Source organism: Cyrtonyx montezumae, unplaced genomic scaffold (assembly GCF_038088225.1).
Source record: "Cyrtonyx montezumae isolate F1298 unplaced genomic scaffold, pur_monq_1.0 scaffold_5, whole genome shotgun sequence".
Taxonomy (NCBI): Eukaryota; Metazoa; Chordata; class Aves; order Galliformes; family Odontophoridae; genus Cyrtonyx; species Cyrtonyx montezumae.
The window spans coordinates 2,179,692-2,197,482 of NW_027072056.1; the positions used below are offsets into that span (position 1 = coordinate 2,179,692).

At 43.2% G+C, this 17,791-nt stretch overlaps 2 protein-coding genes across 5 annotated transcripts in view; both read right to left on the minus strand.

Moving 5' to 3' along the window:
• GPR17 (G protein-coupled receptor 17) overlaps positions 1 to 17,791 on the minus strand; it is a 179,317-nt gene that overhangs the window by 19,740 nt on the left and 141,786 nt on the right. The gene's annotated exons all lie outside the window — the stretch shown is intronic.
• Positions 8,388 to 17,791, minus strand: part of UGGT1 (UDP-glucose glycoprotein glucosyltransferase 1) — a 35,407-nt gene continuing 26,003 nt past the window's right edge. For 2 of the 4 annotated variants that reach the window (XM_065748394.1, XM_065748393.1), the window contains 11 exons: positions 16,890 to 16,975; positions 16,461 to 16,545; positions 15,207 to 15,295; positions 14,656 to 14,760; positions 14,026 to 14,110; positions 12,673 to 12,855; positions 11,335 to 11,495; positions 10,738 to 10,852; positions 9,973 to 10,089; positions 9,503 to 9,662; positions 8,388 to 9,066 (listed from right to left, as the gene is read on the minus strand). In XM_065748394.1, coding sequence (XP_065604466.1) covers positions 9,041 to 9,066; positions 9,503 to 9,662; positions 9,973 to 10,089; positions 10,738 to 10,852; positions 11,335 to 11,495; positions 12,673 to 12,855; positions 14,026 to 14,110; positions 14,656 to 14,760; positions 15,207 to 15,295; positions 16,461 to 16,545; positions 16,890 to 16,975 — 1,212 coding nt within the window. In that variant the 3' untranslated portion in view covers positions 8,388 to 9,040. Of the gene's footprint in view, positions 9,067 to 9,502; positions 9,663 to 9,972; positions 10,090 to 10,737; positions 10,853 to 11,334; positions 11,496 to 12,672; positions 12,911 to 13,236; positions 13,483 to 14,025; positions 14,111 to 14,655; positions 14,761 to 15,206; positions 15,296 to 16,460; positions 16,546 to 16,889; positions 16,976 to 17,791 lie in introns of those variants that run through there. The other 2 variants (XM_065748395.1, XM_065748396.1) reach the window with 2 other exon arrangements.

The following is a 17,791-nucleotide window of genomic DNA, read 5'->3' on the forward strand; positions in this document are numbered from 1 at the left end:
GCCTCTCCTCTGCCTGGATCGCCCTGCTGCAGGCATGTCCAGCTTGGTGGTTGTGTCACGGGCTCCCATTTGGGTGTGGGAAGTGAGCACAAGCTCAGTTGCTCTTCCCATTCTGCTTCCCAAAGCACTCTATGCTGTTAGGTAGTGATGTGTGACAATAAAGAATAGTGGGGGAACTATCCTACAGTGATGCAGCAGGAGAGGTGTCCTACTGTAAGAACTCAGCTCTGCCTCCCTTCTCTGTGCAGATTTCAGCTTAAAAGGGAAGGGGAAAAAATCCTGTCATTTGGTTTTTCCACACACTGTGAGCACCGTGGGTTCTCACATGTCTCATTATTTGAAATGCTGTAGCATTTGCATCCTTGTTCATGAAGCATGCCCTTACTGAGCCATAAAAACAGAACAAAATGAGACCCTGCCTCAGGAAGCTGTAACCTAAATCAGAAGAGAGGAGAATTAGTTTTAGCTCACCCCTGGGCTATGGCATAATCAGTTATCGTTGCATTCTCAGCAAGGTGAGATTAGGAGCTCCTCGCTGTTAGCAGTGTGAGGATCTGCAGAATTGTCTCATTAAGAATAAAAGAAAGCTGGTGCGACTCAGGTTTACACTTAGTCCCCCAAAACTCTTGCTAACCTCAGATTTTCCTTAAGTACTTTTTAAAATGGCTGAAAAAATGTAAAATTTCTCAGTAAGAATGTTGTCACCCCGCTTAAATTTCCCATTTACCTGTCACACTTTCCCCATCTTCAGAGCAGGGAATGATAACTGTAGGGGGACAGTGATGTGATGACACTGCTGATGAAGACTGAAGCCTCAAACTCCTTCAGGGTGCATGAATGACAAATTTCTTCTCACCTTTTCTGCTGCTGGAGCCAAATCCCATGCCAGGCTGTTGAAACTCAAGCACTTGCTGGAAGGTTGGTGTGAGCCAAGCGGGTGAGGGACACTAAAGGGCCAGGCTTGGGCTGACGGAAGGGATTCCCATATCCTGAGTGCCTGGAGCTGTGGAGCACTGTGTCCATGGGAGCCTGAGCAAATGTAACCTGCTGCAGGTCTGAGGAGGCAATACAGGGTCAGTGTCATGGGGCAAGCCAGCATGGTTTTCAGGGCATTTACTGTGACATTTTTTTTCCCTTCTGAATTTTTTCTCCTGTTTTCAGATGTGAATGGATGCAAGGCTACAACTTGGCTGCTCCTGATTGTATAGGAGAGGTCCAGAGCAGTGGTGGTCAGTTTCAGTCTGTCACAAGCTAGCAACTCTTGCTTTACAAAACAACTGTGTACTGCTGAACCACGTGCATAACTGCAAGCTAAGTCCCCTGTGGGTTCCCTTTGTCAACCTCAGCCTGTGCCTGTAGCTTGAGATGCAGACAAAGGGAGGTAAAGCAGGCTTTGTGTGTGCTACAGCTGCACACATGCTCCATGGACAGGAGATAGATGTGCATGTGTGTCCTGTACTAACAGCACACTCTCAGGCTGATCCTACAGGGTGATGTGTCCCAGTGCCTGCAGGGTGAAAGCCACAATAGTCACAGTGCTCATCTGTGCTGAAGTCCATTCCTGCGGCCCAGCTCGGGAATGGGAGCTGGTTTAGAGCACAAATCATCCTTCCACTTGCTGCCTGATGGGCTGTGGAGTTCTGCTTCAGCTGAGTGGTGTGGAATTATTACCTTGGAGCTACTGATCAGACTGAGCTCTGTTTTTTATTGCAGGCTCTTGGGTAACAGCAGAAGTGGACCTGGTCTCAAGAAACACTGGTGGCCAATGCCTGCTGGTGCAGCGCTCCTCTGCTTGCAGGTAAGTGACAGGGAACTCAGTCACAGGTTGTTTCTTGTCCTTAAATCAACAGCAGGACCCCGGGTCTCAGTGAAGCTGCTTTGTTTTTAATAGGCCAAGTAAATATCTGGCATGCTCATTCAGCTTTGTCATAACAGTGAAGTTTGAAGCTTGCTGGCAGTCTTGTGCTTGATGGTATCATTTTCTCCTCTCAATTAACTCCCAGTTCAATGGCAATTAGCTTAGGATCTTTCTTGCTGCATTTCCTAGCAGGGTGTTGATGCAGTGCTGGAATGTGATTATACTTTGCTGTGGTATTTCCAAGCGTGTTTAAATAATAGGTGGGAATTGCTCCGTAAATACTACTAATGTGAATATAGCACACAGCCCCGGGGTAATACGTTGGAAATTTTTGTGGAGTGCTCATTTACAGCTTTAATGGAGCTAACAGTAGTTAATGGGCAACTTGGCCCAGGCATCGAGAAGTTCATTTGTATTCTCAATAACATCTGCAGGCCTGCTACGTTTTAAATGTTAACTTTTCCTTTAAATGCTCACTCCTATATTGCATCTCATCTCAGGTAACTTTCAGCAGCTGCAGCACTGAGCAGCCTAGTTGCATCCCACCACCCCCTCCCTGCCCTTCCATTACAAACATCTCATTCCTGTGCTCTTCTGTTTGTGTTGGATGTTAGGAAACTCCATTCTGGAGAAGGATGAATGTTGATGGCATGTATGATTTCTGTGGAAATAAATTCAGTTGTTTTGTAATCAGTTCAAACAGCTGATGATGTTCTCTGGAGCTCCTGGGGGTGGCATGATCTACAGGGGAGGTTCTCTGTGTGAAACCACCTCTCCAAAATGCTGCTGCTGTGATTTGTGCCTCCTGGCACAGGAGCTGTCGGAGCTGGGGTTGACAACTGACTGCTTCTGTGTTAGCTGTTTGCCCAGGAATGACTTGAAAACGCTTCCTTTAAATTGCTGTATAGGTTTGGACTAGGTTTGTGTGCGTGGATCTTAGCTGCCATTCAGAAAAAAGCCTCTGGTGTAATAAATTTATAACTACTCACTGGGCCATATGACCAAACACAATGCAGTTGGTGCAACTGAATGCATTATTCATTGCTATGTGTTTTTAATAGGCTTGTAACTCACCAGTGACAGCAAAGCAGAGCCAAAATGAATGAAAAGGGACATAAATAGTTGAAATAAATAATGTATCTGCTTTCAGGTCATGAGTCCATTGCTTAAACAGCACCAAGTTTCTTTGCCATCTTTTTTTTTCCTTTGCCATTTGCTTGTTTCCCTTGGTTTGGTTTGCCTCCTGCCACGAGGTTACTTAGGGAAGGTTGTGCATTGTTTTCTAATCACAGGATTCTCCATGTTTTCTGCTACGTGGCACTAAGTGTAATAAGTGAATGAATGAACAATTTGGATGCCCTCACAACTGCGCCTTTCTAATGTCTCATTCCTCAGCACCTGAAATATCTGGGCTGTGCTGAACAACTTTAGGAAACAACTTCCTGATGTCAAAATACTCACTTTATGCTCTGTGAGCTTCAGATAGCTTTCCTGCTTTTCCAGTGCTTTGATCAGCTACACAAAGCAATCGGGGACATTTATTATTCCACAGATCTGGGCTGGCAGTTGGTCTCTGCTGCATTAGCTGCCTGGCAGAGGCAAGAACTTCAGAGATGATGAGCAGAATGGCCTTTGGTTTCCCAAAAGGTTTGTTCAAAGAAATCAGCAGAAAGGTACTGAGGAAAACAGGCAGAAAGATTCGCTTCCAAGTGTAGAAACAGTGCACCGTTAGCTCTCATGTACCACTGAAAGCACGAGTCCTTCTTGATGGAGCTCAACCCCAGCGTACTTTTGGGTTCTTTTCCAATGGGATGAGGCATTCCCAATGCATTGCGCTTCTGGTGCTCACAAACCCTTTCAAAAAGAAAGCAAAGTTACATCAAGGAACATAAAGCCTTGAAAATATATCCTTGATTTATAGAGCCTTGTAGGAGCCTTTCATTGCTTATGCTGCCCAGGCAAAAGTGCATCTCTAAGAAGGATGTGAGACAACAGCTACCCTTGGAAGTACCAGCTTCTGTTCCTCAGTCTGAGCTCATTCCACCACAGGGTGGGCAGGAAGGAAGATGCTGAGGTTTCTCAATTACATCCTACAGATGATTTTTGCCTACTTTGATCAAAAGAGCTTGTGAACGTTGCGTGTTTCCAGCCCATTTACAGAAACAGATTGATTCTAGGAGAAAAGGTGTCCTAATTCCAGTGTAGAGCTAAAAAGGGATGGTTGTAGCCATTTGAATTAACAGATTGGCTCTTGAGCTGCACTGGAAAGCTGATGGTAAATCAAATGGAAGTGTTTCCTGGGAGTCTGTTTATTAATAAGTGTGTGTGTTGCTTTTTGCTTGCTTGTTTAAAAAAAAAAACAAATACCACCAACAACCAACTGCAGATCCAGAAGTGACTGTTTGGCTGTTCCTTTTCCTGGAAGCAATTGGACCTTTGGAGGAAAACTGTCTTTGAACTTCACTGGAAAACCCTTAGAAAACCATGGCAGAAAGTCTAGCAAACGTATCTATTTCAGAGATGGTACTGTGTGTCTTAACACGCATGCAATGAGCTGGTGCAGTTGCAGGGCAGCGCAGCGTGCTGTCTGGTTGGGATACAGCTTACCAAACTTTGCTCTTCTGTTGTCAGATGTTTTCGGTTTATTATTCGTGTGTTTTTGTTTTTTAAGTTGAATGCCACAGTAGGGCCACATGGGGCAAACATTTCCCAGTTTAAAAATCGCTCTGAATTGCTGCTGGTTCTTTTCAGCAGTGCAATTGCTCCATCTACAGGTCCCAGATTTGCTTGTGAGGTCATTATTGGGCCTGCTTGGATTGCTTTGCCCCACTTCTACCAATAAAAGGACAACGCTGCTGAAGATCTGCCTCCAGGAGTCCACTGCACTGACTGAGGGTTTCAGTGGACAGTTACTGGGAGCTGACTTCCATTGCTGTCAGTGTGGTGAGGCTCCAGCAGTGGGAGGAGGAGTGAGGAACCTAAAACTTGATTGAAGTGATCTAGGTAAAGCTGGGAATGGGGATGTGGCAGTAGAGCTGTGGTAGCAGAGTACCGGATTCGGTGTCCTATAGATTCTCCACTGACATTACTCATACTTCATCAGCCTGAACCAACGCGTGATCAGCACTGGATGATCTTCTAGCATCTTTTCTTCCCAAAGGGAAACCTCAGCCATCAGTGTTTCTGAAGAAGAGTCCCCCAGTGTTAGTTCTCCATAGACTCTGGAAGAGAAGGCAGATGTTCCAGAATAGTGCACCCAAGGCTTGCTTGTCTGATGTCTGAAAGAAAACAATGGAAGCTCCTGAAAGTCAGTGGTATCTTGAGGCCAGAAATGACTCCTGAGAGTTGTACAGGACATAATGTCAGACTAGTGTGGCTCGGAGGACTCACAGATTTTGGACCTTACTGCAAAGGCAACCAGAAAAAGCAGTTAGGTTGGGCAAATGTGAACGTGCACTTCTAGGAGCAAGGCACTCAAGGGGTTCCTGCAAGTGGGGTTGTGTTCCTGAGTCCAAAAGTGTTTGGTGTTTGCAGTGGTGAGCAGTTCCCTAGGAGGTGATGGTGGGATGGGCAGAGCCTGCTGTTGTGCCTGGAGCTGTAGCAGGCAGATAGTGTGGGTGTGCAGGAAGACACACCTGTGTGTTGATGGTTTTTCCTGGAATAATGTGCTCAGCTGCTGTCACTTTACCAGGTGCTCTCGTGAGACAGGCAGGCCTGTACTTAGCAGGGTCAACTTCCCAGGGGAGTTCTGAAGGGTGGACAATGAATTGAGGGATGCAGGCCCAGCTCTGTAGCTGTAAGCACTGTGATTTGAGAAACACTAACTTCAGCTTTCCCAGTGCAGAATCCTTTGGGAAGTATTGCAATATTAAGTGAGGGGAAAAAAAAGGCATACTCTGAGTAACTTCATTAAAACATCAGTTATCAGAACCACAGTGGCCAACAGGAGAGGCACGGGTAAAGGACAGGAAGGCTTTATTATATGAGACATGCTGTTGTCACCGTATGGGATTTGCTGTGAGCTCAGTTCAGGTAATGCACAGCAGTGACTCCCTGTATCTGGGGGTTATTACGTATCAGTGCCACAGAATGGTGGCATTTTCTTGAACAGGTTTTGATTTCTAAAACCATGACTGGATGGTTACTCCCCCTTTGTATACCCCCTTTCACTTCCTTGGTTTACAGCATCTCCCAGTGGCTTGCTGACAGAGGTATCTCACTGCCATGCTTCAGCACATCTCTGCTACTCGTTCCCCAGTACGGCTGCAAAATCTTCCTTTCAATATATCATCTTTTCAGCATCAACTTTTCATCAGCAGGACAAACGTGGTACTGGGACCAGCAGCACTGCCTTGCCCCAGAAGTGCCCTTTTCAGACTGAGGATCCCAGATTACACTGTGACCCCATTACTCCCCGTTTTCTACTTCTTTTTTCTCACTTCCAGGTACAAGCATGGGCAGCAGCAGCTCTGTCTCAGTGATCACCTCAGCACAGGCTGCTTTTTAGATGGAGCTGGCTGAAGATTGCCTATTAAGGCTCAGCTGAGCACTACCAGCAAGAGCAGGCACAGATCCAAAGCACATCAGTATTCTCTCAGTGGCGTTCTTGTGTGCCCATGCTGAATCCCAAGCACCACCTGGATTTCATCCTGTACTTGAGAACAGGTACAGGACTCCTAGGGTGAGTTTTCCCATCTTTTGCAGTACTTCTATGTGTGCTTCTGGTTTCTCTTCTTCTTCAACTAAGATCTGAATAGAAGAGCATGGTCTGTGCTATAGAGCAGGAAAACAACCACCACTGTTCTCCTTTGCTTGGTCAATTTTATAATTAAAGAGAAAAAACAAATAGTGATGTGCATATCCAAGTGCATACATTAACAAGTACAGTGGAGGAGCATAACTAAAAAAATAATTCTGTAATTTACACTGAATTAAGAAAGATACTTTCTTCCTATCCAACTCCAAAGAAGGCATTACAAACACTGGGTTGAATTTCAGCAAGTTCCCTTCTTCTCCACCTTCTGGCTTCAAGTAACATTTCAAAACAGCAAAGCCAAATATGGCATTTTTTGGTAAAAGGAGGTCTTATTTCACAGAAAACTGCAGTTTTGCAGACCCTTTCCTGTACATACATCCCACTGCCCTAAGCACTTCTCTGCTGCCCCCATCCAGCCCTGCATGAAACTGGGGGGCAGCTGCTGCCTTCCATTGTGTGCCATTCCATGGGCTCCAAAAGGGGCAGAAGTGGGGTGCAGCTCATGCAGAAAGGAGAATATTACCAGTGTTACTGTACCTGTTTAGAACAGGCTAATATAATATCTAATGACTAACTTCAGTTTCATTGGTCTTTACACTAGAAAAACCCCTTCTAGGCTCAGTCTGCTCTGCCTCACCTGGGCCAGCTTGGCAGCAAGCATAAAGCACTTGTAAGCTACAACTTAACAGGGAGACCATTTGAACTGAAAACCCCACAGAGGGGCAAACACCTGAGCTGAAAATTCATACCCAACATGTTCATGGTTGGAAACCCAGCCCCTCACATCTGCACAACTTTCACTATGGAAAGGGGGGTTGGCCTTTCCTCTGCCTTTCTGGAGTTTCCTGTTCTGGCACCCACTAGCAGTGTGTGCGTGGTGCTGCTGATTCATTTTCTCACCTTGGCACCACTGCCAGCACTGCAAATTTCAGGGAGCATCTCTTATTTCTTTTTACCACGTTTTTTAAGTGTTTGGGTTAGTGATTTGGGCACTGTTAGGAGCTGCCTACCTGTGCCACTGCCCTGCTGACCAGTTTGAACTCTACAAGTGATGATTCCTCCAGAACATATAAGCGGTGTATAAAACATTATTTCTAGACAAATATTTAAGTCAGGATTAGCATGTGGGGAAGTTCTTACAGCACAGAAAATAGTGCTGTATAAAAACAAGGGAAAAAGCAATCCCAACCTGGGTCTCTGAACTAGCAGTGCACACAGAGCTATCGTTCACCTCAGCATAGAAATACCAGATGGGTTCCTGTATTTCAGCTCTTCCAAGTGTCTTTGTTCCAGGGAGAAGAAATAATCCTACAGAATGAGGGAAGCAGGGTTTGAGGATTTTTTAAGTTCATATAACTACTGCAGTGGAAACAAATGCAACTCAACCATTCAAAAACCCCAAAATCAACAGGATGATGAAAGGACTGAATGGGAACTGAAACGTAAGACCTAAGAACTCCCAAAGTATTTTATTCGTGTGACAACAACTGTGTTTGAAGAAAAATAAAGTTAATGAAATGTACATGATGATGAAAAGCTTCCACAGATTTTTCTACAAACAAAACAACGTTCATGGATCAGTGAAGCACAGCGACGGTGGGGCCCTACCAGTGCTGCAGATGGACTTGAACTCGGAGCAAAGAAGGAAGGAGGGCACTTTTATTTCCAGTCAGACGGGCTATGAGGAACAGAAGAGTCAGATCCAAAGTTCTGCCCACGTTGTAGGCTTAGGCAGCTGTGTTTGGGACAGGCACACACAGATCACACAGCTCTACATGAAGTCAAACCCTCACAAGTTGGGCGATAAATGAAAAGGGGAAACGGAGTTTAAGTAATGCTGGATTTGATTTAAAAATAAAAAACCAAGTGCACACTGAGCAAATCCAAGGAGAACTGTTGGCTGTTTGAAAAGTTGCTGATGAAACGGTAGCCCAATTGAAAGTGTGAGTCAGAGCCTTCCTTTTCAAATTACCTGGGAAAATTAACTCGGTGAGTTGAGGTTAGGGCTTAGGATGGAGCCAGCAGCTCACTGGGCTGCATTTTCCAGGCTCTCAAGTAAGAGCTGAGGCTAACACAGGATCTTCAGCAGTGGTGGAGGCAGCAGTAGCTGAAGGAGCAGGCTGGGGCTTTTCCAGTGCATTTTAAAGTCTTGTTTCTGAAATGCTGAATTCCATCATGGGCTCTTTCATCGCCACCACAGGTGCAAAAAAATAAAACAAACCAAAACTGTAATGCTAATTCCAGCAATCCAGATTTCATATGCAGAAATTAACCCAAAGGCATGTAATAAAAACACATACATCATCCCATTCAATTATTCAGCAGTTTTGCAGACATACCAGAAGAAAAAAAAAACAAAAAAAACAACTAGCTTTCAATATAAAAATTGTCTATGAAACAGTCTAACTTGAATTTTTCTCCATGGATCATAATTCCACGTGTGCTGCTGCATCTGTAGAAGAGGAGAGAAGAATAAGTAATCCATTTCCAGCTTCCTCATTTTGCAGATTGGTTTGAAACTTGACATTTAAATCCCAGCCTCTTGTTATTTGCAAGATTCCCAGTGACTGAAAAACCATTCCTACTCACTGTGTACATGCACTTTAAGTATGGGCTAAGGTAAGGCCGGGTTCATGACCTTTGAGGATCTTTAATGGAACTGAAAAAGGGTCAAATATATTCCTCAGTTCTCTAGGTCTCAGCTTCAAGTTAAGTTACACCTGCCTCATTTAGCAAGATGCTCCTGTCCCACTGAAATAATGCAGGTAATTTAAAACATCCTCCATGCAAGCCCTTGCATGGTGCAGGCTTACAGCAAATGATGGCTTTACCATCTAAACAGGTAGGGAGGAAAGTCAGGAAATTAGGAAAACAGTCAGAAATACTACCTTGTGTGTGTTGTCCTGACATCTGAGCTGGTGTCCCTGTTTCTTTTTCTTTCTGGAAAAGATTATGGAGCTGTTTGATTTCTTGATCGTAGTCCTGCCACTCTGGAACAATACGCATTGCTGCTTGCAGCTTGGGCTCTTTGGTCATTGGGTTATTACACTGCAAAGAAGACATACAAACTGTTCAAACACTTTGTGTCTGAATAAGCTTTACTTAATGAATAGAGGGATGCTTCCCTCTAGTGGAATTGATCAGTTGTTGGTGAATGCTTACTGCTTTAGCTTGAATTCTCTTTCCATACTCATAATCTTCTAGGTAAGAAAAATATACAGGAAAAAGGAAAGAAAAATGAAGTACTGAAAACCTTAAAGAAACAAGAGAGTCTGAGGCACCTAGGTGTAGGTCCGGGAGTGCCTTTAAGTTGGACACAGACTCTTACTGAGGAATGAAGGAACCATTGTGTACTTACCAGGTCAATGGTTTTTGCTCTCTTCTTTGAGGAATCATCACACCACGTTTCACACCAAAGCCACTCCTGTGGCAACGATTTAATTGGCACCTGGTGGATCATGTTGTTGGGCAAATCCTGTGGTGAAGAATAAGATTGAGCAGCAGTTTCCATGGTGCAGGGCAGGTGGCAAACTGTCCCACCACACAGCACTGAGAAGTTTTGTAACTTCTGAAAATAGAGAGCTTTATTTTTTCCCAGAGCAAATGAATAGTCATCTATCAACTTTCATTCCAAACAAAGTCCTTTGGAAAAGAACAAATAAATGGAATAATACAGGTGCTAATCTTTCTTTGTTGAAAATGAGGCTATTTGTAAAAGGGATTAAAGTCATAATATGAATCCAGTGTCACACCTCCACTGGATCAGTTTGGAAGACTGTTCTCAAGTGAATAAAAGCATTGTGTTGCTTTTCCATGTATGTCAGTACAAGCCTGATTTCCACATATCCAAGTCAGTACACAGCAAAGTGCATGAGGCCAAACAGCTCAAGTACTCAGCTGAGTTATGTATTTGCCCTGGAGCATACCAGAGAAGTGGACAGTCTGAAGGTATGTAAGAAGAAGGTGCTCCCACCCACCACTTGCATTCCTTTCTATGCTGATCGGTCTCATTTGAAGGCAGGGAGTTACTGGGACTGCCACTGGCACAGGGCGAAGGAAAGGAGAGGTCCTCACCTGCCATCAGGTCCCAGGAAACACGTACATACACACAATAAATACACACCTGGTCGAGGTTAGACAGACTGTTGGGATCCTGGCTGAGGCCCTGGTACTGTCCTCGGAGGCGGTCTCCAGCTGCTATCTTTCTGAACTTCTTCAGATCCACAACATACAGAGCACTGCATGGAGATGACACAATCAGCAGTGACATTTCACTGACAGGTAAATTAGCAAGGTCTCAGACTCTGAGATTCAATACATCAAAACAACTTGATAAACTGCCACCAAGAATTATCTAATACAAGGCAGGAAAGCAGATCTAACTGAAGTCATGGAACGTACACAAAAATTATTCACCAACTCTATCTGAGCTTTGCTGTCACACAGTCACTTCTTTCAACATTATTTATTAACAAATGAAGATCTCTGTTTAGTTAATGCTTCATTTCTTCATCTGTAAAAGCTGTATCATACTGAAATCAACTTCAGTGCCCCTTGTGCTTCCAATTGGACCAGAGGCAACGGAACCTAACAGCAACAGGAAGCAAAAAGTAGTACACAGCACTGCTTTGAGCCTCAGCTAGCTCTCTGCTAACTCTAATTAGGTACAAAAACTTTCCACTTCCATTTTGAGGAGACAAAACTAAACAATCTTCAGTACCTGATGTGGTATTTTCTTCCAGCTAAGTGACTTGCCCAGTATCCTGACTTCCAGAACCTGTAGCCATCCATCTCTCTTCTACTGTCACAGAATGGAGTATACCCATAAGGAGCACCATCTAGATTGAAATCTCTTAATTCCTTTAGATCCGTGCGCACGATCTGAAGCAAAAAGATATTTTATTAGTAGGAGTCTGTCAAGGGCAATTTTGAAGAGCTAGCTAGGATTTAATCCAAACTTAAGCAGCTAAAGGGAGAATTGCCTCTTACCCTGACATCTACATTATCATATATAGTACAAAAACAGGGTACCAAAGGTGTTCCCTCTGCCATTAGTTACATCAACTGAACTGCAGCTTCAAGTACTCCAATAGGGGTTTGTCTGTCAGCTGAAGTGACAAGTTGCTGCTTAGAAAGCAGCAGTAATTCTCACTGTAAATGAATTTTGCTGTGATCCTTTGTTTCCCTTCCTCTTTGAAGTCTGAAAACCCCTCGTGAATGAATGCTTTTTAATGTCCCCCTGATGCAGATGCTGTGGCTGTAGTACTACTCTAAAAATTCTGGTCAAAATAAACTCTAATAAAGAAACAAACATAATAACAATAAATTGAGAAGCTTGGAATTTATGCTAGGTGATACTTATGCTTAAGTTATAAAGGTTCTTAACTGACATGGGATCAAACTGTCTATATGGCAAAATGCCAAGGGCATTTTATATTTATGTACTGATAATCTGTACTTCACAATATCATATATGTCTAAAGGAGTGTCTTTGGCAGTTCTCACTGGACACACATCCCCTCTGTTCAAAGGGCAGTAAATGCAGACAAAGCCTCCCAGACACTGCTTGCTTTGCAGCACAGCACAGCTTCGTGCACGAGGGAATTGCCTTCTGGCTCCTCTGAAAGTCATTCAGATCTGGCCAAGCTAAAATCCTGCATAACTGAGAGGAGGAGGAGGGTGTTTGGGGACTTAGGAAAACACTGTGTGTGGTAAGTGGCCTGCAGGCTTGGGGAACAGGGCTGGAACCACACAAGTGTCAGGACGAAATGGAATCTGTTTGGCAAACTTGCTGGAGTCACAACAGCGAGTGAGTGAGGAGCCAGACAAAAGTGAAAGAAAAGCCAACAAAACCAAGCTTTGTGGGAACAGGCCAGAAACAAATGCTTGCTGAAGCATGCTGAGTTACAGAACCAGCCTGCAGTCACGCCTGCAAAGTGCTCACACTTGCAGCTTTTGTAGTATGGGAACTGTATTCAGGAATCTATTATTCCTACAGGGGAAAAAAGGAAAAGATAAAGTAACTCCTTTCTTGATTACCTTACAGGTAAAGCCTTACCTGATCAGCATCCACAAATAAGATTTTATCAACGGCTAATGGGAAGAGCACATCTAGAAAGAGGATCTTGTAACCCCAGATGATTCGCTGCTTCTCTGTTTGCTGATGAAGCCAGCGTGGCCACTTGTACTGGACAAGCTCGTACTGGAAGTTATACTTCTTTGCCATGTATGGGATGAAGTCCTGCAGAGGGAGGAGGGGGTAAAAAAGGAGCTTATCTCAGTTCTTTGCTCCTCCTCTGGAAAAAGAAAAGCACATTACAAGAGATAGACCCCCATCCCATAATAAAGCACAGAACATTAGGATGAAATGAAACACAAAGAGTAACTACACTCTCATTGTTACTTCAAGCAGACTATGACATGAACCCACAGTGTGCAGTCGGCATAAACTGTAAAGCCAGCAAGTACTTGGCATCCTCTCCTCACAGAGTTACTCATGAGCCACTTGATATCAATCCACAGATCAGCTGAAAAGACCACATTCCTCAAATTGTAAAATTCAGATAGAGAAGTTAACGTTTAAGGTGGTGCAAAGCAATATAGAAGGGAATAATAAGACATTAGAAAAGAACTGGGACTAGAACAACATGGCCCACTGTCAAATCAGGCAATGTTCTCATGAGTGAGGCTTCCTCTGACACCAGGAGAGCACAGATGTCACTGAGAGATACTGCTGGGACACAACTGCTCAAAAGGAAGTGGGGAATCACTGTGCTGCACCTCCCAGGAGCAGTCAGCACAGCCCACAGTTCTTGCAGCAACACAGGCACTTAGTTATTTCCCCCTGAGCTCACAAGCAGGGAAGTGTCTGTAACAAACACTACTATCTGGTATTACATGTTGGAATTTACCAAGTCTTGAAATACAGTTTCACCATCCGTTTACCTCTGCATTCTGTGTTGAATCCTGCCATTTGATTCATGAGGAATCACACAACTGATAAACATTTCCAGGTGTGTTCATCCAGACCCATGGCACTCTTAGCACACACTGCTTATGTATTCTCAGCCCTTGCTTCCCTGCTAAGCATGCTCTTTCAACCCTTATGTATTAGACACAAGTTAACAGCCCTGATTTTCATCTTGAACTCTCCACCTTTATCACGTGAGTCACAAAAAAAATGTTGAAACCCAAGTACCATTTTCCAGTTACATGCTGCTCTTTAAATATTTATCTTAGGCACAAGTCCCCTCTCGGCCTGACTTCTTTCTAAAAGACAGTTTGGTTCTTTGTGAAAACAGAAGGTATACAGACAGAACTGCACACCTGGTTACATGTCTGATGCACAACTTGAAACATTTTTCTTACTTACTTTTCCTACTACAGAATACGTTTCTAATTAGTAACAAACCTTAAATGTAGGCGACAAGTAGTTCTTCAGAAACCAAAACTTCAAGGGAGTCTTAGTGTGTTTCAGCACAGACAACATCATTATGCTATCAAGAGAAAGAGATAAAACGTTTGCAGGAAAAGCTACTGTGTGGTAGAGATCAGCTGCAAACAGACCACACACTGCTATGTCATGTTATGAGACCAACTACACTACATCAGGTTACTGAGCACAGCATGAGAGGAAAAAGTGGGCAGCTTCAGCCCCTCTCATATTGCTGAACTCTAGCTAGAATAAAAAACCTGCTGGCTTTCACAATCTGCTGAGAACACAAGTTCTTTTCCAGAGCAACTATGACTTATACATTCTTAACAAAACATTTGTATCCCATTTTTTTTGCAATGAGGAATTCCTAGGATGGACTGAATTTGCTAGATAGCACATTGCTGTTTTGAATCTGAATACTGTGCAGACAAAAGTTCCTGCTGTCAAGGAGTTCTGTGCTGCTGGAAAAGGTGGTGGTGTGGGATTTATGTTTAAGTTTTGGTTTTGCTTGGTTTTAAGTATTCCAGCAAATCCTAATCTTTTTACTTGTGAACATCAGAGCACATTCACCATTTGAAACCCCTAGAGTATAAATTCTGAACTGACCGTAGGAATCTTTCGTATAAGTGTCCTGAAGCCACAGAGAATATATTCAATACATCATCTTTATCCTGTTTCACATCTTCCTTCTTTTGCCCTCCTGTGAAACCCCTGAAAGGACAAATGTATTAATGAGAGACAACAGAACAAGGGCTAGAAAGAGTGCTACAGACTATACATTACTACAGTGCTGTGTGGCATCCCTCTTCCCAGTCTGCACATCACAGCCCTCAAGACAAACCAGTGCAGACACAAACATAGCAGCTTACTAGCTTGCAATTGGAAGAGGCCTGGCTGAGATGAAACTCCTGGAAACAAGAAATGTTCTCAGACTTCCCTGTAGCACTGGTGGTAAGGGAACACAAGCAGGACGAAGCAGTAATTCGTCTCTCTCGAAACTAAGGGGTCTTATGAAAGATACAGTCCCAGTGAGTCAAGCCCTAAGTTCAATCTATCCCAATAGATGGCTATGGATTATCACTGACCCATCTGCATCAAAAGAACACACAGCTTTGCAGTTCAAGATACTTGCAGGCTATTATTGAATTCATTTTTACCATTTGAGAGATTCCCAAAATCCAGATTCATTCTCACTGGTACCATCACTCAGTAGATCTTCATTCATCATGTCTAGTTTTTTCTGAACCTGTGAAAGCATAACACTGCTTGAGAGAGTAGAACTAGCACTGGGCAAACAGCTCTGGAGCATTTTTAGCCACAGTTTGAATTACATCCAGTTAACACCTAAGCTGTATGGAGAAACAGCTCAGCAGGGAACTAACATCAGACACCAAGGGTGTGCCAGTCTAAATGGTGAAAAGCACTTTGTTCAGAGGTATTTAGGGATCATCCTCGATTGTTATGGTTTTAGTTAAAGAGTTAATGCTGTGGTGTAGTGGTTAGGAGCCGGTGCTTGCACAGCCGCGACCCGGGTTCGATTCCCGGTCAGGTATACCCAGAACAGAGCTAGAGCATTAACTCTTTAACTCCAGATGCACTGCATGATGTTATGATGTGGAATACCAGTACCAAAATCATAAAACCATAACATCGATGAAGGAACCTGGCAAAGAAGCTCAAACAAAGCAGCAACCCAGTCAAAAATAATATTAATAAAATAAAACCAACACGACACCTCAGTACTGCTTTGTGTGTTTCTCTGAGGTGTTATTTGCCACTGAGATTCCAAGGCAGGTAAGCAAGCAAGGCAGGAAAAAAACAACCACCACCAAGAAAACATCCCAGAATTACTCCTAACACAAGTAAATCCAGTGGGGAAGAATGAGTCAGAAGTGGCACAACCATCATTTATCAGCTATCCTCCTTTAAATGTTTCAGCTACACTGTTATATGAAAAACTACCCTGAAAGACAGTAAGTTTATAATTTGGCTTTGCTTTAAAACATATAAATAAATGTATCTGCACCTATTCTATCAGACTGATCAAAAATAAATTATGAGTGAATTTTGTCTGTAACAGAAAAAATACTGGCTCTGTGGATACACTGAGAGCTATATAAGTAAAAAATAAGTCAGTTTTGTAAGCCCTTTAAGTCATAAGCCAGCCCAAGACAGTAAAATGTAAGCATAATTGTTTCTCATGTGCATACAAAGAGCACAGCAGCTGCATCAATCTTTCCTGTGTCAAAAGAAACAAATCCAAGTCTGCAGATAATTCCCTCCATTACTTTGCCAACTGCCTCTCATTAAAAGCTTGTAGGAAGGCATCATCCAGGCCCTCAATCAGTTTCTTCCCTCAGTACAGTTCAAGCAGTCTGTTTTTAAGATCAACTCCAGGTTTTTAAACTCACCTTCACTTTAATTATTTTGCTCTTGAAGTTGTTGAGAACGACAACAACTTCATTAGCTTCAGGTGGAGAATCTGTGCCATCGTGGCTGAAAAAACATTAGAACACTTTACTAGAAAGTAGAAATAAGCTCTTTATGTCTTCAACATGTTTTTCTACACACTCTTTAGGCTGAGCATTGTAAGACAGGTTTGAGACATGTGACAAGTAGCAAATACAGACACATTCCAACACATACTTGAACACAGACTGGGTTTGGTAAATGAATTGATTTCTCTCATCTCATACAACTTATGAACAGTACAAAATGCAATCTGACAAAAAATTCACTGCACTCAGGCAGGTGAACCAGTAGATGCACACGTTATGGTGCTGGTATAACTTAAAAGGCTTTACAAGAAATGGATCTGAGTATTTCTTGTACTGTCCTACCTGTAGATCCTGTAGATATCTTCAGATCTGCCCTTCCTGAGCCTTAGAGTCCATGCACCAGGATTGGCCTTTAACTGGAAGTAGCCCTGTGAAGAAAAAAGAACATCTGTCCATTTCCAGAAAACACTAATGCATAGAAACAAGTTCGTATGTCACATATTTTGTCCCACTGATTTGTATTTGGAAACAGTTACTTGTAACCCAGCTGATTAATGTCACCAATAAGGATCTAAAACCCAGAGCACTGGGAAAAACAAATCCTGCCTAACTCAAAAACTTCCAGCTTTTTTGTAAGAGACAATTATCAAAACAAACAACAAAGTCATTTTGTTGACTCATTAAAATAGATGACAAAGTCTTCAAGGCACCTCGATAGGAACAGCTCAATCTCAAATTTGTTTCTGCAGAAGCTTGTCTTTGTGAAGGAGTGGGAGCATTTTTAAGCACTGCTTGGTAAGTACCCCCAGCCTCTAAAAGGTCTGCCCACAAAACATGAGGTTAATCCATGGAGAAGCTACAGGGAGGTATTTCAGCTACAGCAGGAAGCAGTAACATAGATTGCATGTGACAGAATCTCTCTCCTAAAAACCTTAAAGGTTAGTCTAAAACTCCAGTACGAGTTTACAATTCTAAACTCCCTATGAGGAACATCTCTGATCAGAATAAAGGCTGAGGGAGCTGGGCTTGTTCAGCCCAGAGAACAGAGGGCTCTGGGGAGACTGCACTGCAGCCTTCCAGAATTTAAAGGGAGCTCATAGGAAAACATGAAGCATGTTCCTGGTCTCTCTGGTCTCTTCATACCCCTTCACAGCACAGACTACGAGGAAGAGGATTAGTAGATACATCATTGTGTACCATGACAAATACACTCTGACCTCACTAATGAGAAAAAAAAACAACAC